At 40.5% G+C, this 21,913-nt stretch overlaps 1 protein-coding gene across 8 annotated transcripts in view; it reads left to right on the top strand.

Moving 5' to 3' along the window:
* SCAF11 (SR-related CTD associated factor 11) overlaps window positions 1-12,134 on the top strand; it is a 48,428-nt gene extending 36,294 nt beyond the window's left edge. For all 8 annotated transcript variants that reach the window (XM_074870413.1, XM_074870408.1, XM_074870409.1 and 5 more), the window contains exons 11-15: window positions 2,917-5,433; window positions 7,412-7,755; window positions 10,262-10,483; window positions 10,887-11,006; window positions 11,373-12,134. In XM_074870413.1, the coding sequence (XP_074726514.1) occupies window positions 2,917-5,433; window positions 7,412-7,755; window positions 10,262-10,483; window positions 10,887-11,006; window positions 11,373-11,501 (3,332 nt within the window). In that variant the 3' untranslated portion in view covers window positions 11,502-12,134. The remainder of the gene's footprint in view (window positions 1-2,916; window positions 5,434-7,411; window positions 7,756-10,261; window positions 10,484-10,886; window positions 11,007-11,372) is intronic.
* Window positions 12,135-21,913: the final 9,779 nt, after the last annotated feature.

Here is a 21,913-nt window from a genome sequence, read left to right as displayed (position 1 = left end):
TATACTGTGGACAAAGTTGAAGACAGTCATCAAGATTGAATCTTAAAACATTGTAGTATGTTGATGCTAGAGTTTTAAGTCATCTTCAAGTTTGACTTAAAGACTTCCTACTGATAAGGAGCATGCAGGAATTAAGACAGAGTCTTCAAATTTCCTACTGAAACTAAGGGATGTTGGATATGAAGATGTCCCTTCATATCCAACATATGGTCACATTCTGTTGAGTGAGTGTTCCTTCCCCATTCAGTTTTTATATAGCAAGTGAGGAAAAGACAGATATGCACAAGAAAATGTAAGGACGAAAGCAAGGAGAAATCTAACTTGAGTACTGTTAGAGATGCATGGCAAATATATGTAAGGAGAGGGGAACAAGGCCTCCTCTTATTGGAAGTATGAGAGCTGAAGGAAAAGGCAGAAGATGGAGGAAACTGGGGAGACTGGAACTTTCTGCAAAGGTGCAGAACAGGAGAAGAATGAAGACAATACTGTAAATAAATGCATACCAAAGAAAAGGCAAACTGGATCTTGTGATTCTTACTAAATTGTGCCTGAAAGGTGGTAGCATAAGCCTTTTAATCTTTTTACACTCCCCTCATCTCTTGGTCACACCTAAAGTACACAGTTTTTCATCAGAGTAGTAGTTGACAGTTGCTTCCAGAGCTGTGCAAGGACACATACAAATATCAATGATGATCATATAACTGTACTGCCTGAATCTTCCCTGTAGCTGGTACAGTGATTTTTAGATTCTCTTGCTGTTAAATAGTCTTTTTACTAATTTGACCTGAAAATTCATTAATGAGTCTACAAATACCATTATGATTTAGGCTGGCATTATGCAGTTTTTGCATGATTAAAATATTCTTAAATAAAGATTCAGTGAGCTGAAATGCCTTGTGTTTGGTCCAACTCCAAAGCTTGTGAAGCTTGTCTGTTAATATTTCACAAGTAGTAAGGAATGCTGAAAAGGGGTTTGTGTTTCACAACTAGACTTTGAAAGTGCTACGAAAATAACTTGCCTTTTAATTCTGTCAGGATTCCCACATTCCACTTGTATTCTGATTTTTATTTTTTTATTATTATTGCAAGGTGATTTCTTCCCCCTTGAAGAAAATCATCACAGATATGAAAAACTTGTAATTACATGTAACATCTGACTTTTTTCCTGGCTATTGTAGTAGGTTTGAAGACCTAACTAGTGTGAGACAGCCACATGCAGCTGAGAAGCTGCTGGTTAACCACTGTGAGGTCATTTTCTAACAAAATTATTGGAGAGACTGTTACAGTAGATACCTTGAAATAGTGCCAGTCACCTAAAACTCCTTTGGAACTTCTTTACCACGCATGTTGTCTTCTTTTAAATATATGCTATCTTCTGAATGATTGATGCTGTTAGTTTTCATTATCTTAAGTGGTAATTTGATCAATGGACATCCAGAAACCAAAACTACATTTTTTTCATGTTCAGGCAAGTTACTGTGTGTTTACATGTGACATCAAAGGAGATGATTATAGTCCTGTGCTCTGTTCTAGCCTTTTAAAGGCTAGCAAGGTGCTTGCGGAGTTACTTCTCTAAGGTTATTGGATTATATGTTTGCATTTAATAGACAGTGATATGTTTTTCATTCTGCTAACAAAGTAGTAAGTGTTAGAAAGAGGCTTTTGTGCTGTTACTTACTTGTCTTATTCCTATCTTATTTTTATATAATCTGTTTAAGAATCCATTAAACAAATAGTGCAGTAAAAGCATGGGAAATAATGTTATGCAGGAGAATCAAGTGTTTAAGTGTGATGTGACAAATTCATTGCAAAATCCATAGCAATTAATCTTTCTTAGCAAGTTTCCATGATTTGTGTATGAAATCAAAGCTGTAAAAAGAATCCATTTAAACACCAAATAATGAATTCTTTTTGAAATCTACACAAAGTATGAAACAAATTAATGGACATCTTAAGAAATTAATTTAGTTCTGAAGTGAGTATTACATTCAGGAATATTTACTTAATTATGATTAATCTTTAATTTGTGAGCTGTCCCTCATAAGCTTTCATAAGTATCAAGAGTACAGTCTGTTACCTTTGCAGTGAATATAACCCTTGGCTTCCCTACAAAGACTTTTGTCAGATTGTGGGCAGCATGAAATAAATTAATGCTGTGTCAACACAAGAACTCCTGTGCTGCTGTGCGCTACTTATGGTCATTCTTCTTATAGCTTTAGTTTTTTGATGCACCCTAGGCTGACCCAAAACTTGCACTCCTTATTCAGTTCATTAGGCACTGCCGGCATCCTGGGTGCCTTGCAGCAGATTTTTAAGTCCAGTTTGCCATGGAGCATGCAGGGTCTGTCTTATAACTGGTGAATGAGTTTACACTGTCTGAAATTTGATCTTGTAGAGAGGTATGCTGTCATTGCTGCTTCTGATCAACTGCTTCCTGTGTGATCATCCACTGACAGCCATTTAAAAATGTCAGTCTGTAGTATTGAGTTTCACTTCTGTAGTGAGGCTTCACTGCCAACAATGCCTGCGTTATGAAATGACAGGATCTGCTATATGCTAACAATGTTTTGTGGTTAATTCATTACTTTTCTAACAGCTTACATGCTGACTATCTTTGAACAGCGATATCAATAGCAGTTTCATTGTGAGTGCTGTTATTGTTCTTGTAGCCATGCTGGCACTGCTTCTCAAATGGGTGTTTAAATGTCCAACGTGTCACTTCATTAGCTTGATTCTGTTCTCTTAAAAAAAAGTCTGCATTAAAAAAAAAAAAAATTGCTGTGGCAGCATTTCATACTAAATCTTAAATTGTATTATTTGAGGATCTCTTTTAAACTGGAGAAGGTCATTTTATGTTCTTAACTGTGTTTGGATAAATGGTTATTATCAAACTTTAATGTATTCTGCTTTTATTAGAGTCTTTAGGCAAAGGATATGCTGTTGCATGTACCCAAGAAGGAGAAGAGAAAAAGCAAGCCTCTGGTTCTTCTGGTGCTAGAGGAACTAGAAGGAAATTGGTTAATACTACTCCTAGAAGAAGGTCTGCACGGAACAGCAAAAATGAGACTCTGGGTCAATCTCGGAGCTCACCTCGGTCAAGCAGTTCTGCGTGCGGTGCCCCTGATGGCAGTAACCCATCTCTGAATAAATGTCCTTCAGAATCAGAGAAGGCTCCTCCAAAACGGAAGTCTAAAAGACTAGTTAAACAACAAACACCTGTGGTTAAAAAGAAACTGAGAAGTTCTGCACGTTCTGAAAAATCATCCAATGATTCAGTGGAAGATGATGACATTGCTGAGTCTGAAGCTACTGTAACATTAGATAATGACCAGCAGTCAGATAATGAAAGCAATAACGCAAGCCTTCCACAGAAAAAGAATGCGGAAACAGAATCTGCAAATGGATTGGAAAGCTGTAGTGAACATGCTGAAGTTGAGGAAACTACAGGAGAATGTGACAAAGATGAAGATACTTCAGGCAACATGGATGTAAGCTTTTCTGCCCAAGAACCTCCAGTACTAACTTCAGGGGATGAAAGTCAGGAAGTTGAAGTAAAAGGACTTAGTGAAAAAAATTTGGCTTTTAAGAATCAGGACATCTGTGAAAATACTCTTGAACAAATGGAAACAGTAGCTAGTCCCAGAGATGAAGTATGTGACCATGCAACTTTTGAAAAAGTAGATCAGATATTGTCTAGTCCTCAAAATGAACTGATGGAGAATGTAGTAACTTTGACAATCGATCAACCAGTAGCTAGTCCAGGAAATGAATTGTTGGAGTATCCAGAACCTTTGGGAAAAGATCAGCTGTTAGAAAGCCCCAGAAACAAATTGCCTGAGCATCCAGCAGCCATAGAAATAGATGATTCCGAGGCTGAAATAAAAACAGTAGTAGACTGTGCAAGTACAAATATTCATAACTTAAAAACTGTTCAAGATAAAGAACCAGATACATTAATACACAGTATTTCTATGGACAGTACATCAGAACAATCCTTAAAAGAGAGCACCATGCCAGAAAGTGAAGCGGGTAGAACTTCAGAGTCACCCCAGGTAAATGCTGAACATAAACATTTTGGTGAAGATAACAATGAGATGATACCAATGGATTGTGACTCATTTTGTAGTGACCAGAATGAACCTCAGATTGAGCAGTTACCACCGGCTGAAAGTACAGAGCAAGGAGAAGTGAATTCCTTGCAGTATGATGTAGGAAACTGTACATCAGTTTCAGGACTTTCTGATGAAAAAGATGAAACTGTTCCTCAAGAAAGAGAGTGCCAATCAGAACTCAAAAAAGATAAAAAGACTCGAACTAGAAGGTCTAGATTTCACTCTCCATCAACAACTTGGTCTCCTTCTAGGAGAGAGGGCAAGAAATCTCAGTCACCATCCCCTAAAAGGGAGATGACCAGAGACAGGAGCTCACGATCACCTAAGAAGGAAACTGTCAGGGAGGGACAGAGATCCTTATCTCAGTCTCCAAAGAGAGACATGCTCAAAGATGAGAAAAAAACACCATCTCGATCTCCCAAAAGGGAAACTGTCAGGGAAAGCAGGAGATCATCATCTCGGTCAAGAACTAAGGATTCATCTCCAAGGCAAAAATCTAGATCTCGAAGCAGTGATAGAGATAGTCAACGAAGGGATCGTGACAGAGAAAGAAGAAATAGGAGGTGGTCTAGGTCACGATCACGATCTAGGTCAAGATCACGGTCCAGGACAAGAAATAAAGGTTCTTCATTCTCTAGAAATGAGAGAGACAGTCATTCACCTCGATGGAAAGAGAGATGGACAAATGACAGCTGGAGGAGTCCCAGAGGAAATGATCGATACAGAAGAAGTGATCAAGAAAAACAAAATGAAAGTCTTAAAAAAGAGAAGGACAGTACAGAAAAAAACAGTGATGATCAGTGTTCTTCAGACAAGCGGAGGAATGATTGTCCAGACTGGGTAATGGAAAGGATAAACTCTGTTCCAGAAGTCAGGAACAGAGAGAGAGATAAACCTCACTGGGAAGATGGCAGGCATGATAATTCAGGACAGTCTTGGAATAAAAACTTTGGTTCAGGTTGGATTCCAAATCGAGGGAGAGGTCAGCGTGGCCGAGGTGGACGTGGAAGAGGTGGTTTCATGTATGGAGACCAGAGTGAAAATCACTGGCAAAACAGAAAACCTCTCTCAGGGAACTCAAATGGTTCTGGGAATGAAACTTCAAGGTTCCCAGAACATCAGCCATACAAGCGTAAGAATGAACAAGACTATTCTTTTGATACACCTGCTGACAGATCTGGGTGGACATCTGCATCCAGCTGGGCTGTAAGAAAGACTTTACCTGCTGATGTGCAGAATTATTATTCAAGAAGAGGACGCAATTCATCAAGCCCACAGTCTGGATGGGGAATGAGACAAGAAGAGGAGACACCTGAACAAGGTATTCATAGTTTTGAAGCATAAAAGCTTAGTCACAGCTGTAGTAGCCGAGTAAAATCCTAGTCATATTCACCTATCTTGAGTTGATTAGTTGTTCAAAATAATACAGGGTGAATCTATAGTCTTTTTGCAATATGGAGGTTTGTAGGTGTGGAGTTTGGAGATTTCTTGTGTTTTGATGGCGTTTTGATGGCTTTTGGGTTTTGCTTGAAGTTAGATGTAATTTAAGGACTATGCATCTGAAGAGTGTTACTTACTTAAGTAAATGGATTTGGTTGAAGTGAAAGCATATAGTCTTCATGGTTACTTTTTGCATCTGTACACCTTTTGAAAAGGGTAATATTTTTCAAGTAGATTTGCATTTGCCTGTGCCAGACCCTCACTGTAGATTCTAGAGATAACAAATTATTATGTTGATGTTTATCTTGCTTTTAAATAAGCATTTTCCTCTTTATACACTTAAATTTAGGGGAGATCTATAAATACAAAACCAGTACTTTTACTGTATGTCAGCATTAAAATTCCTCTAAAGTCTCAATAGAAGTTAATATTTTTGAGTATGTTACATCTAAAAGGTGACTGCCCTGATGGAAATAAACTTTTTGGTAGAAAGTGAGTTAACTGTGGATGAGATTGATTCTGAATAGCTAATAAGTCATCCACAGATTATTAATGATCTGAAGTAAAAGACAGATGTGAATTGTATTTAAAAACTGTAAAATCCACTTCTGAAGGCAACCACACTTGCACTTTCCTAATGTCTCCTTGTTTTGTCTTTCATTTTTATCCATTTTCATCCTATATACCATTTTCATGCCTGTATGCAGTTTTCTCTTTTCAGAGACCACTGCATCAGTGGCTGCTTAGTTTTGAGAAAACTTCGTCAATCTTCAGTCTGCTGCAGGCAAAATTTATCAAACCTTTAATTGAGTATATTGTGTGACTTACAGACTTATTTCACACAGTTCAGGAACAATCACACTGTTATATTCACTTTTGGAACATGAATTCAGCTGAGAATAGAACAGTGATCTCTCAGAACTGGATAAAACAGGCTAGGTTGCCATCATGACATGGTCCTGGACAGCCTGCTTTTGCTGACCCTGCTTGAGCAGAGAGATTGGACTAGATGGTCTTGATAGGTCCATTCCAATCTCAGTGATTATGTTATCCCCTGATCTTTAAAAATGTGTTTTGGGGTGAAGCATAAGGGTTTAAATTCCAATTCCTGTGAATTAGGTAACAGGGTTCCTCAAGGAAAGGGATTCTGAGGGAAGGACATCTGAATTATAACCTGTATCAACCATTTCTCAGAACCAGTTTCTTGACTCTTGGAAGGTTTGCTGCTTGTATCTAGACTTTAACTTTTTGGCTTCTGTTGAAGACAGTGAGATAGTAAGTGTCACCCAAAGAGGTTATTTTTACTTTTAGGCTTTACCTGTTGTACTGTTACAGGGCTTTTGAACCACTCTTTCTGAATGTAAACATCTTTGAAATTGGCTGAGGATGATTTATTATTCAGTGAAAAAAACCCCAGCACAGTATTTCTGTAGTTACCAGAAATGGCTACAGTGACTGTGTGTGAATGAGGCAGAGGGGAGCAGAGCATTGCATATCTGGTAACGTCTGAGTAACCTTCTGCAAGTGCAGAAGCTGGATAAGTTATGTTGCCTTTCTGCTCTTTAGGGGAGAATTACTGGTTCGTTGTGATGAAATAATTTATTAGCTGTGCTGTGGGAACAAGTAGATCAAAATGCAGGCTTCCATAGTAACCCAAACTTTTTAAACTCAGAAACTGGCATTTGGCTCCGTGTGGTGTCTGGTGATGAGCGTAATAATGTAACACAGTATCTTTAAAATGCTCAGACGATAGAAAGCTTTTTGATACTCCATGAAGAGTTTAGATACCTGGCTCCACTTTTGCTTTATAAAGTGTGGATTTTCTACTTCATATGCTGTCTGTTTTTTTCTTTTGATAGATCCAAACCTCAAAGACCAAGGCAACCAGCAAAGTGATGGTTCTCAGTTACCAATAAATATGATGCAGCAACAGATGAATGTAATGCCACAAGTGAATGCGCAGCACCAACCTATGAATATCTTTCCGTATCCAGTGGGTGTCCATCCTCCCATGATGAATATGCAACGAAATCCTTTCAGCATCCCCCCTCCAATGCCCATGCATCTCCCTACCGGAGTGCCTCTCATACAGGTAGCTGCTCCCACTAATTTGTCTCAGGGATTACCTCCGCCTCCACCTCCACCCCCACCATCTCAACAAGTCAACTACATTGCTTCACAGCAAGATGGAAAACAATTGCAGGTATGCTTTATCAGAAGCCATGGCAAGGGCAATATTGAAGTAATATCAGTTAAGGGTTTCTTCTATTGAATACTATAGTCTTGATAAATTTATACTTGCAGTTTCTTTCTCTCTTGCCTGTCTTCTTCCACCCCACACCAAATTTTAAGTGGAAGTATCCATGAGAATATAGGTTGTTTTGGGGATGTAGCTTTTAAATAATAATACACTACATCGTAACTGGGGGTTTTATGGCAATGAGGTGTTCCAGCTGGTAATGGAACCCTGAAAAATTTCATCAATGTTGTCCATTACCTTTTTCTTCTTAGAAGTGATCTGTTTCCAAAACTTAAGTTTTCCCCTTCGAAACCTGATTTTTAAGTTTTAGGAAATGCTTGAATCCCCTTTCAGCAGCCTGTAGGAAGTGACCTGAACCTCCTTGTTGCAGTTCTGATTCCATGGGGTATATCAGCAGAGGAAGAGTATGAAGTACTGCATAGCACCCATTGTTCCACACTTCCATTCTCCAGTTATTATCTCAGCAGCCACCCCACTCATGTGCATTTCCTATTCTGTTTAATCTTTTGAGCCTTTTTGTTAACAATTTCTAAGTTTTTTGGTATGTTTTACTTCCCCCTTCTTGCCTGGTTCTCCTTTTTTTTTGTATGCCCTGTTTAAGACCTAACTCCCAATTCGTTTCTCCAGTTTCAAAAAGACTGCTGTGCTTGGGACAGGTCAGACCATCTTTTTGTGACTTTCAAGATATCTTAAAACAATCTTTGTGTATGTGCGCTCCTCCTCTAGCCAGCTGTTTATATTAGGAGCTTTTATATCAGGGAAAGGAGCATGAACAGCTTCCAGGAGAATGCATGGCCCTGCGAGTAGATGTAACACTTCATCTGTGATGTGTAAAGGGCTCTCTTCAGGGGTTGACTGAGGTTTGTGCTTTTCTTCCGTTGCAGGCTGCCTGATCTAACCTAAAAAGTTTTCCCCTACATTCCAGGTTGAAAAAGTGATGTCCTAGAACAATTATTTCTAACCCTCTGTTTTCATGCGTCATCTCTGAAGATAAATGGCCTACATTGTTTTCACTTTCAACTGCTGTTAGCCATTCATATTCATTAACTTAGAGCAGAAGGAGTTAAGTACTGTGGGAAATACTGAGTGAGGTTACAGGCCATATGATATACTTTAATACTCATCAAGGTAAAACAGTATGGTACTGTTGGAGCTAAAATGCTGGTAGATGTCTGACTGTAATTAAAATATTTTCACAATTGGAAATTCAGTAGGCTTAACCTCTAAAATGTAGGAACACAGAATGTAGGCCACAAACCTCTGTGAAATATAGTATCTAGTGCAGCAGTAAACACATTTATGTAAGTATTGTGTATTGTTCCAAAATACAGTTATTTGTTAGTAAAGTCCCTGTTGTATTTGTACTCTTACCTGCTTTTGTGGAAGGGTGTCCATGAACTCGAATGCTTTTTGAGAGCTGCTGCTGCTTTTTCTTTGAGCTTTCATCGAACAAGTCCTTGGTGGTAGCACAATAGAAATGACTGAATACTGCAGGACTCCACCTGTCCTTCCTCTGGATAGGAAAATTAAGAGAGCTCACTGGTGAGCGTTGGCATGCTGATTATAACAGCTCAATACCTCTGTCCTTTCCAAGGAGCTCAAATTCCTGTTTCATTATTTTCCATCTGGATAAATGCAGATGTGAAAAGAGTAATGGTGATTACCTGCAAAAAGTAGCATTTAGGCCAGCCTGTCAGAAGCATGTTGGGAGGATGTATTCTTGGCTTTTGCTAAAATTGACCTCTCTCTCAGGTTTGAGAACTACTAATTTCTCAATTCCAAAGCAGCAACAGTGCCTGTGGTCTTTTGGTGATGTTTGGAAACGTACAGAAAAGGTCTTTTCCTGAAGAACACATCCTGGTGCTTCAACCAGCATTTCACCTCTAGCCTCAAGTAGATTTGTAGGTGTATTTACATTTGAAATTCATTCAGAAGTTCAAGCTGATAATGAACATGAAAATAAAATGTTTTCAAAGCAGCATCATTGTGATGTGGGAATGCAAGTATGGTTTAAAGTAACTTTTTATACGTATGTTTATGTGCTGATTTAAAAAAAAAAAAAGGTAATCTGATTTACAGAACAGGGCTTCCTATACACTCCTGTGACAAGTAGAGAGGTTCTGCAGCCGTAAGCTTCCTTTCCCTTGTGCTAACTCCCTCCATGCCTGTTTGCAGGAGACTTTGTTTGCTTTATCACTGGGATCAGAACCAGAATCTAGCAACCACAGTGGTGACATGGAGGATGCTTTACTTTTCAAGCTTTTTTTTTTTCCTTTGAGTAGATCTGATATAATGTGTTTATGTTGTGTAATAATGGACAGTGTGGAAATTAGCTAATGAACCAAAGCATGTAGTATAGATGCTCTTTCTATAGCTGCTGAGGCTTCTAGAAAGGCACGTTGTCATACTGAAAGATAATATATTAACTACTAACAACTTTTTAAAACAGGGTATTCCAAATGCTGCTCATGTAAGTAATAACATGAGTGCTCCAGCCTTGCCTGCTCCAACAGCAGCAGTCCTGGGAAACATGGGAACAGTTCAGGGACCAAGTTCGGGTAATGCAATGTCATCGAGTCACATCAAAAGCTCTAATGCAGCTGTAAAATTGGGAGAAAACAAAGCAAGTGTAACAGTGGAAGCCAGCGCAGATAGCTCGAAGAAGGACCAGGCAAGTTCAAAGTTCAGAGTGTGTATATATATGTTTTTTATATATAAATATATATGTAATAAAAATGGAGATACTGAAAAATAGCGAACTATGACAATACCCCTCCTGTGTAATATACTTAATACCATCATGTACACGATACTTTCACGGTGGCTGTAGGACATAAACTATCAAGTTGACTATCTTTAATGTAGTCTTTAAAGCAGCACTATTATGAATATTAAATTGCTGTGGGACAACTTTCTGTTCTTAGTAAAGTACAGAGAGCTCGCATGAGAGCCAAAATGTGAGGGGAGCGTGGTTTTCTAGTCTTGTGTAGTAACTTTGTGAAGTTTTCGTTTGTGATTGATAAAGATACATATGCAGGCACTGAAAAATAATAATCAAGTTTGTTTTTTATTAGAAATTGCTAATTCAAGAAAAAGCAGCACAAGAGGTCAAACTAGCTATTAAACCTTTCTACCAAAATAAAGACATCACTAAGGAAGAATATAAAGAAATTGTGCGGAAAGCTGTAGATAAAGTAAGTTGATTTATTCATCTGAAATGCATATGTTTCACTTGCAGTAGGGTTTGGGGTGGATTTCTTAATCTTGTGGGAACAACCAGTATTTGCTGGGAAGAGGAACAGGAAAAGCAAAAATATCTTGGTCTTTTTCCATGAGAGCGTTTTCAGTTCCTCAGAACATAACTCATTTATTGTGTGAAAGAGTTGAATGGGAATTCAGAAGTATTTGGGAAGCAACTGGGGAGAAGTATTAGGAGTTTCCAAAGTTGTTCTGCCTGACGTGGAGAAATCTGGGGTGTTGGGAAGGTAAACAGTGTGAAACAGTGGCAAATCAACAGAAATGTTTCAAATACTTTTTTTTTTTCTTAAAAACTGTTGTAGGTTTGTCATAGCAAGAGCGGAGAAGTTAATTCTGCAAAAGTGGCAAATCTAGTGAAGGCGTATGTAGACAAATATAAACATTCACGGAAGAAAAATCCTGAAGAGGCAGTCTCCTGTGAAAGGAAATAGAACATGTTTTCAGTTTTTAATTTTATTCTATTTGCAAAGTGCAATTTCAACACGAACCGTTAACTGAAAATTGTACATGACAGTGATTTAAATCTGGTTTTGATAAAATTATTTTTCAATGTAGTATATAATGTTTTGTTCTAAATAAATATAGATCTACAGAGCAACTTCTTTATTCCTTTTTAAAAACAGATGTCTAAAAAAAATTAAGGTGTAAAGAAGAATCATTAGGAATGTACGATTGTGTGGATACTTAGATGTACAGCGTTTTGACTTGAGTAACAGAGTGCATTAAATTAGAAACTTCTGAGTACATTGATTTTTGGAACAGGTATGTACAGTACATGTAATTGGTCAGATTAAAGTAAATTTTTTTCTTTTGATCTCCCTAATTATAGCAAAGATAAAATAATGTATTGCCTTGACAGATATTTCTAGTGTTAACTGGACAGGCTGAATGCAGGGGTCACAATGTATATATAAAAAAAAAAAAAGCACAGGGTGGAGTTGTCTGAACAGAAGAACTGTTTAGATTTTAAAAAGAAGAATCATAAACAGTAAAATGCAGTGTCCAAACCATGGATGGGTGCTGCACATCTGTTGTAACACCAAATAAAAATTATGCTGCTTGGTTTTGTTTGTGATGTTTTTCAATTTGTTTCAAGATAGTGGGATGAACTTGAATAACTGAAAGCCCTCACTTGCCACACACTGACAACCTCAGTTCATCTCTAACCCTGCCCTTAGCTAGTAGGGAATTTGGATACTAGAGCTGGATCTGCAGAAACATGAAGAAACTGGTTTACGTAAAATCAAGAAAGCTGGAATTTATTACTAGGCTACCAGTTGATCAGAGACTGGCACAGCTGGCAACCTTAGCTGTATAATACTTTTCCTCGTTAACTAGGGACTGTAGCATGGCTCACCAGACTGGTATCACTGACTGGGTGCAATCTGAAGTCACATGCAGTGGGTTTTCTACTTCCCTGACCACTTCAGTAGAGAGGTTAGTAGAGGTACCACAAGCATTTTAAAAGTAGATGTGGGGTCACTGAATGTACTAGGGCAATGCTTATACCTGAGGTAAAACCAGGTTTGGTGAGGTAGCAGCAGGGAGGGGGGCTGAAACACAAACTTCCTTAGGGAAAGAACAGATTTGTAGGGAGAAGGAGCCTTACTTGGAGATAGAAATATTTGTTCCTGTACTCTCAGGCACAGCTGTTCAAATTTCAGCACTCCCCCTCCTGTCCTGCAGTAGCAACCTTTGGTGATGGCTCGGCCTGGCTTCTGCTTCAGCCTAAGGTCTGGCCCAAAAGCATGAATAGAAACCATTTTGACAGGAAGTATTGAACAAAATTTCTAAGAAATTATCTCTTAATAGCCGGTAGTTCCCAAACTAACTGTTCTTGGCAGAAAACACTGTCTTTATCCTGTAACTTCTGCAGAAGCTTGAGGATGAAATAAGGGATACACACCCCTGTACACACATGTGATTATACAGAGAGATATATATGTGTAAAAAATGTGATGTTAGTCACAACAGTTGCTCACTTGGTTTTAACTATAACTTTCTGCAGACTTAATGAAGCATTTGGCTGTCTATATTTATTTTTGTGTGCCTAAATAAAAATAGTATGTAAATTAGAAACAGATATAATACATTTTCTACAGTCAAGCCGGGTTTTAGATTTTTTCAAAATACTCAGTTTTACACTGTGGTAGCAATTTGTATGATCTCTTGAGCTATTTTAAGCTAAAATTGGTTAGCACTTTTTGAAAAATGTTGTAGCAAATTGCTATGTCTATCCTGGTTTATCACGCCATGCGTACTTATTTTTATTACATTTTCCTTCTCTGAACTTCTGGATTTTAATGACTTTTTATATCTTTTTACTCTATACAGTTGAGCCTTGCTATAAAGCTCCTTTCAGGACTCAGATAAATGTTTTGTGGGTTTGGTTTTTTTTTTTTTTTTTTCCCTTTTAGAGGAGAGGTGGAAATTGGGTGGGAAGGAACAATGGAGGATTTAAACTGGAGAGGGGTCATTAATTTCTTGCTTTGCAGCTCCTGGCTGGAAGATAAGCTGTCACTTGCTGCCATGTTGTTTGGGCAGTGACTATAGCGATGCTCCACTGTATTTCAAAATGTAATGAAGAATATCAGATAGAGTAGGACGTGATCAGTAACTTTATTTTTTATGATTAAATATTTCAGAACTTATCAGAAAATATGCAGTTGTTACAATTTCTATGTTGAATTTAAAAAAATGCATTGCCTTAATACATAGACTCTCCCCCTATTTTTCCCAAAAAGCAGTAAGGTCTCTGCTGGTGCGACTGCCCCAGAAGGCGTGTACTTTAACCTTGTAGTCATGTTTTTGTTAAAATAGTATGAAAGCTGTATTTCTATTTATTGAAGCTCCTTGTACTGAAAGTCCCAACGTGCACTAGCACTGAAGGCAAAGTGATGGGGACGCTGAGCCCCCTCGCTGCCTCTAGGGTATCGGTGATTCATGGATCCAGATTGCCTTGAGGAAAATAATTTCAAAACTGTGTACCTTCTGTGAACTTATGCAAATCAAAAGGGTTTTCCTTGCACTCCTTCCACTGTCTCACTGTGCATGCTGCTTGAATGTCTCATCCTAAAGATGTATCTTACGAGCACAGTGGCTGGCCAAAGTCCACAATGCAGTGTTTGTAGCATAAGGCTGGAGTGCTGTCTACTGAAAAAATACTCTTAAGAACTTAGTTTTGTGTAGTGCTTAACAGTTTCTAATAAATTCTTTTCACTAAGCTGACAGTAGTCTGTGTTTGGTCTTAAATGATTCTGGCTCAAGTGGTTTCATTCAGAAAGCAGCGTAATTACTATTACTTCTGTACATATGCATATTTAATCTTGTTCTGTGTTGTCTGGGCTCCCCTTCCTTTACATCTTGTTTTCAGTTAGTCTGTCCTCACCCTGCCTCTCCTGTCTGCAGATGCTCCAAGCTCAAAAAAACAAATGCATGTGGCAAAGCGTCCATTTACTGCGAGTGCTGCAGTGGGGGCTCTAGGTACTGAGTGCTGCAAAATGGTGTGGGCTGTGTTGTCATCTGCTGCACAGACCAAACAAGGGCAGGACTCAAACCCCCGAGGCTGTGTCCTCCTGCACACTAGAAGTACCCATCAAAACAGGGGGCTTCACTGAGTGGCATGGTTTAAACCCAGCCGGCAGCCAAACACCACACGGCTGCTCCCTCACCCTCCCCTGCCCAGGGGATGGGAGAGAATTGGAAGGGTAAAGGTAAGGAGACTCGCAGGTTGAGATAAAAACAGTTTAATAATTGTAATAAAATAAAACAATAGAAAGTACAAATGGGTAATGGACAATGTGATTGCCCACCACCCTCCAACTGACTCTCAGCCCGTTCCAGGCTAACAATCCCAAAATACCAAGATCCCACAAGAGAGAACCCCCTCCTTCCCAGCCGACCCTCTATATACTGAGCATGACGCTACATGATATGAAATACTTCACTGGCCAGTTTGGGACCAGTGCTCTGGCTCTGCTCCCTCCCAGCTTCTTGTACACCTGCACACGGGCAGGACACAGGGGGTTGGAAAGTCCTTGATCTCTTCACAACAACTGAAAACATCAGTGTATTATCAGCATTCTTCTCATACCAAAGCCCATACTGAATCCAAAACACAGCACTATTCTAGCTGCTAAGAAGAAAAATTAACTCTATCCCAGCCAAAACCAGGAAATTTAGCACATGATGGCTCCCTACCTTCCTTGGGAGGAATATTCCAGGCATCACTTTACTTTCGAAGATTAACCCAACTGTACTTTCGTGAGGTACCTCCATGGGTAACACAGACAGAAGCTGTGCCAGAGCCTGCTGTCCTTCAAGGTGGCTGGCTGGCTGCTCTGTGAAATTCAAAGAAGCTTTGTTAGATTTGGGTTGGTTTGACTGGGTGGTAACACCCAAGGTGCGAAAGGACAGTCTTACCTTGATGCTGCTCAAGTGGTACTGAGCTTCTGTGTTTACTAAATTTACTAATAGATGGGCGTGGGGTCTTAGGCAAAAGCACATCACTCTGAGGAGCAAGGGTAGAAATTAAGGTCAAGGCTCAAGGGGCTTGGTGAGGATGTTGGCTGGGGAGAGGGAGGCTCAGAGGTGTCAGTCCCTTGAAGCCAAGTCTTCTGAAGGAAGAGGAGCACTCAGATGCGTGTCCTGCAGCTGTAATCATCTAGTGAAGCTGGGCTAGTGCAACTAAGCCAGGAGGGGCTTTGTCAGTCATGATGAGTATGACATCACCTCAAATAGATGGAGATGCAGTTATGATCACTGCGTCAGAGGCTGAGGGAAGACATGCTGGAAGACATTATTCCCAAGAAAATAGAGTCTTGAAGAGGAAAGTAATTTAAACAAACAGAATGCAGTTAATTAAAAATTTATTGTCTAAGTTATAAGCCAGTCTTATTGCCCCATGTCTGCTTGGGGGCATGGACCTTTTCATGCATCCTAAGAGGAAAAAAAACCCACCATTTAATCTACAGCTGCAAAGAGCTTTTCAGTACATCTGGTTGACTATGTCCACCACTCCCCCCTCGGCATTCACCTGCCGTTTGCTGCATGCTGTGCACGTGTCACAAGTTGATTTTTGTACACGCAGCGATCGTGATCTGGGTCCTGCAAAAACATGCAGTCAAGATTAAGCTTAAGCAGGTGAGGAGTTTCATGAATTTAAAACCAGGTGACTTGCATGTCAGGAGAACCATCTGCCAGGTCTCAAAGGGCCATCACTGCATCAAGCAAACTGGTGGGAGGAAAGATACCTTGTTTTGAACCTGAGCAGTGTCGGCGCCACCAGGACAGAAACGCTTCTGAGTGTGAGCAAGCCCAGAACATGCAAAAAGACAAGAGGCACGTGGGGACAAATGGCAGGGGCAGAACTAGCTCATTAGGTAGGACTTCTAATTTTTACTGAGGGAGTGCTGTTGCAGTCTGGTTAATGCAGCTAAGGCCTTTCTGGATCCCACCTCTGCAGGTAGTGCTGTAAAATCTTTACTCAGTTTTGCTATAGAGATCACTGTCCTGGAGTCTACCAGCCAACAAAAGGGTCTGTTTTTTTCCCCAGAAGCCTCATCTCGGACATCGCAACACATCAGTGTGTAAAACAAATATGCTGATTCCTAAGGTGGACTTACACCTTTTGTCTTACAGTTATGAAACTATGCTGGCAACATTTTTTGTTATTATTATTACAATATTCACATTAATCAATACTTTATGAAAAATGTAGAGACAACAAAGTAGATAAATTACAGTAATTAAAGAGTACTTATTAGATGCAGCAGCTTTCAAAATAATGGAGCATCTATGAAGATTAAAAAAAAATCACTAATGTAAAGATTAAAAAAGGAAAAAAATAAAAGCACAAGTAACTACTTGCATAAAAGGAGATGAAACTGTGAGAAGGCATAGGCTGAGATATGGAACTTGACTTATACTTGACTCTGACCTTTCCAATATTATTCAGTCACAACTCTCAGAGACTCACACACCAACAGCAAGCTTCCAACCAGCTCTTCGTTTTCATAGACTGTGCAATAAATACAGGGAATTACAGCAATGTAGTCGATGCTCATTATCCACAGTAAACAATCAAACCCAGAGTGGAATCCAACACAGAAAAATCACTGCAGGAGCCAAACCCAAGGAATTTTGGCAGCAGGTTGTCATATAATTAATCCTAAAGTGTTGCAGAAATTAAACCTACAACCACTGAATTTTTTATGATGAGCATCAATCAAAAACAGCCAGGGATTCCTAGATGCTTCAGTGCAATAGCTGGTGGGATTAAAGAAAATAACAACTCTTGGAAGTCAGAACTTACCTGTAAATTCCAGAGCCTTTTACAGAAATTCAGGGCTCTTGGAGACCAGGAAGGTAGCTTACACATGGCGGGTAGAGTATCCTCTAACACCAGACAGGAACGTTGCTGCATTTTTTTCTCTCCAGGAGTTACAGAGGGACACCTGATGTGCAGGTGTTTGCAGTGCAGATGTTTATCAGGGGCGCTAATGGCCAAAGCAGGGCCACTGGCTCGCTCTGCCCAAAGCCAAGAGCAGAGCAGTGTTTCTCCTCCCACAGGCAGCAGGAGGATCAGGGACCCCGGTGCTGCCTGCGATCATGAAGCCCCAGGGCACACACACCCCCCAAAAGGAAGGCCATCATTAGAGAGCATCTAGGAGAAAAAGCTGTCACACACATGGCTTGATCAGTTGTCATTATTTACCACTGCATGGTACCTGGTAGTTAAATGACCATATCAGACTGATGATAAACCCTAAGACATTCCCCCTGATAAAAATAATAATGATGACATATCTTGGAGGCATAAGATCTGCCTCTGAGTTGATGCCAATACACCGCGGAGCTGCTGCTCCTTCTGCAAAGTGCATGGCTTTGCTGTGTAACCTCAACATCCCTGAAACATGAGCAATTAAATAACCAATGCGGGGTGTGGGAGACCCTCCTCACCCAGCGATTCAACTCCCAACTCCCTATTGCTGACACAACTGCTCTGCAGCCACATCATCCAGCCAAAGAGGGCACAAGGAGAGGGACTTCCATGGCCTTGCGTCAAGCCCTAAGCTCCAGCCTGGTGTCCCAGGGCAGTTCCTAGAGGGGATTCAAAGGCTACTTAAAGTGTTCTAATAAATATACAGCAATATTTGGTATTGGGGGAAATACAAAACACACCCACCCACCCATACAGTGTAGGCACCTCTTGTTACATGGGTTGGGGCAAGTGGGTTAAATTTTTGATGCACTATGGGTTTTACTACGGGGTTACCCATAGGTCAGTTGGCCAAGACTTCATGGAGATTTATGACGGAACAGAGATTTGAAGTTGTGACCCTTCTGAACCCTACTGACACCAGGTGACACGGGTAGGACAGCCCCACCGGCATGCTGCAGTGCCCAGAGCAGTGACAGAGCGAGCTCTCAGGTTGTGAAGGTTACGTCCCATCTGAGTAGCAAAGAGAGACACACCCAGAACAGCACCCTTCCCATTTCTTCATTATCCTGATGACATCTAATGCAATGATGTAATCACATTAACTTTTGTAATGGTGCAGGCTCCCTGTTTCTAGGATCTTTCTCCAAAGGAAAAAGCAAGAAGTACCAGTCCATCTTCCTCCCTTCCTGCTCCCTTCACTGGAGACTGGCAAAGCCACTGAACCCCAGCTCACCTTCCCAGGGGCCTGGGCCAGCGGGAGAAGTGGGATGAGGGTACAACCCCCTATGCTAGAGGACGTATTTCATATTTTATGATTCACCACGTAACTCCATCCTAAACCAGAGAGCACCCTGCCTAAAGATAAGGAACAAGCAGACATTCCAGCAAAATTTACTCTTAGCCAGGACAGCAAGTTACCTGTGGACACGTGGATTTAAAACCCCCAAACAACAAAACCAGCAAATCCTCTCAATGCAATTTGCAGCAAATCCACCTAAAAGGTATTCAAAGGCTGCCTTAAAAAAGCTGTTCAAAAGCCACCCAACATAACAGCAGAAGATGGACCTTACGACAATTCATATTCATGAGATTTTTTGTTACTCTAATACTACATTTCTTTTCACCGAAGGTAAAAAGCAATCGACTTTTTTAAAGGTATCGGCCCAGATTACTCTCTGGTTATCTTAGCACAAGCAGGGAGAAGCCAAGACACAAATGTCAACGATGCTGTGAGAAACAGCAAGTTGTGATACAACTATGTGAAAACCAGCAGGCAATTAAAACAACCAAAGATGGTTTTGAAGTTAAGAACATATTGCCACCTCATCACAAACAAACTGGTGATAACTTTACTCATTATAATCAGCCTCGAACTCTCCGCCACTAGAAAATGATTCACAAAGTCAAACCACTCCGTGTGGAACCCCCCATCCAAGGGATCCAGCTACGCACAGTTCACACCCCCCCCGCAGAGCTGCAGCCGCGAGCGCTGCAGGCGCACCCTCTGCCACGCAGAAGGGCACGGCACAACAGTTTGGTTCCACCACCTTCGGCTCGCTGCCCGCGCCAGGCCCTGCAGCCTGCGCACGCTCCACCTTACCCAGCAAGCAAAAGGCCATCAGCGCTGCGCGCTCTGCAGCCGCCCAGGCAGGGAGCGATCGACAGCCTAATGACTACCTGCTAGAAAAGGCAGGGGAGGCAGAAGCAGCGCGACTGGATGATTATGGGTATCCCTTGCTGTTGCACGTCATCGTGTCACAATAAACTGCTGATTTATCTTCCCCCAAGGCAGGGCAGTACCGTGATCTCTGTTACAGCAGATGAGACAGATCCACGTGCCGTGACTTGCTGCAAGCCACAAAGCAGATCTTTGGCAGCAATGTGAACTGAACTCAAACCTCGCTATGTGCTCCAGTGCTTCTCCCTCCAGGCTACCCCCCTTTGAAGCTGGAGAGCAAAACTAAAAAGAAAAAAACTGAAAATATTTTTAGTAATAATAAAATTATCTGAATCTAGGATGTGCTTTGCCCCAAACTGCAGGTAGGCAGGCAGTAATTAACACCGACAGCTGTGCCCCGCAGCCCTGCCGTCATGTGCTACAGAAGGAACACCAGGAACTGTATTATTGGGCAAAGTCTAGTGTAAATCAACAGGGAAAAGAGCCAATTTGAAGGTGAATAACTGTAATGCTTTTTTTCCTTCCAGGCAAGGCTGTTGCAATGGTTTTCAGTGGAGGTTAGACCATATGCCAACAAAGTGGTCTGTTACTGTGCTGATAACAACCTCTAGAACACTCAGACTGACGATTGAAGAGTAACACTTACTTTGGCAAGCGGTGCTTTTAGCATCCTTACTATACCAAGAAACACTTCAAAAGAAGAACTTTAACTGTAGATACAAGATATTTCCTCATTTTAAAAGCCTGGAATTAGTATCATATAGTTATGTTATTTTTTCCTCAGTAAGTTTGTACTCTTTTTCAAGAAGATGCTGTGGAGCCAAGCCAAAACAGAGATTCTTTACGACTCTGCTCCTGAGACAATGCTCACTGGAGACCATAGGATGTTTTCCATCAGTTGTAATGAACGGTGGTGTCACTGAAGTAACTTACAATGAAGAAAACAATAGAATTTATGCATTTTCCTGCCCCCAAACCACCTATAATGGTAGTACGCTGTGTATCATGTGTAATATGAAACACACATTGCTAGTTGCTCTCCCCCTCAATGAACTTCCAAAAACTGGATTTGTCACAAACAACTTGGAGCTGCGAGGAGTTAAGTGACAGCAAGTCTGCATCAAACTCCCACATACAACTATCACACTAAGAAGCACGAAAATACAGATGACACAGAGCTGGCAATAACACCACAGTACATACGGTTACATCGCCAAGGTACCTGTGTGAATCCTGCATCTTCTTGCTTTTTGGCAACTATATTCTGAAATGGAATGTTTTCCTGGAGCAAACAGCCGGTAAGTATTTCGCAGTAAAACAATGAGTACACACACAAATCACTAACACACATCACCACTGTACATCACTACGTAATTGATACTATGCCCTGCGTTTGTTACTCAGAACACCCATGGCTAAAGGTTACATTCAGGCTGCCTTGAAACGGGTACGTTTGCAGCAGTCAGCTGTAGTGGAAGTTGTTCCAAACACCGTGAAAGGCCTGTAACAGCAACTGTATGGGAGGGAAAGGTCCACCTAATGCCCTGCATCTGAAATCCTTGCAATGTCAGACTGCTCACACAGGTAACTTTGCTTCTAAGAGGGCAAGCCCAAGGAATGGGATTTCTATAGCTTCCTTCCAAAGAAGACCCTGTAACTAATTTCTCCCTTTCTTATTTTAATTCTATTATTTCAAGCTGTATTTCCTAGAACTATCAATTTCTTCCTGTGTGCATAGGTTCACATTTTGCAATCTAGTAAATATTTCTCTCAATCATTATGTGAAATTATTACTCAGCACTCAAATCCATTAGATAACAGCAAATGCAACAAAGCTATAAATGACTGTGCGTTTTCCAGAGAAACATTCATTACTTCCAGATTCAGTGCAGACTCACTAAGGCCAAGTTTGGTTCTCACACAGGTTAGTAGTCAGGTTGCAACTTACAGAAGCATTAAACAGTTGTTTATCTGGAGATGAGGTGGAAAGGTATTTCTGTTAAAGACAGGAGCACTGAAGGCTGTGGTACAAACATGGCATTATCTGGTCGCCTGTCACCTACTCAAAAACTTTAGGGGTGCAGAGGCCAATTATACTGATCATGATCTTGCCTGAACCCAAGTAACAGCCCTAAATTCTGCCCTCGCCCTATTCACATGAGGTGGTGAAGGTTGTTTTGTTTTTATAAACCAGCTTAGGTGCATATTATTTTTAAAGTGCC

This window comes from Strix uralensis, chromosome 5 (genome assembly GCF_047716275.1).
Source record: "Strix uralensis isolate ZFMK-TIS-50842 chromosome 5, bStrUra1, whole genome shotgun sequence".
Taxonomy (NCBI): Eukaryota; Metazoa; Chordata; class Aves; order Strigiformes; family Strigidae; genus Strix; species Strix uralensis.
This window is presented reverse-complemented; position numbering and strand designations above follow the sequence as displayed.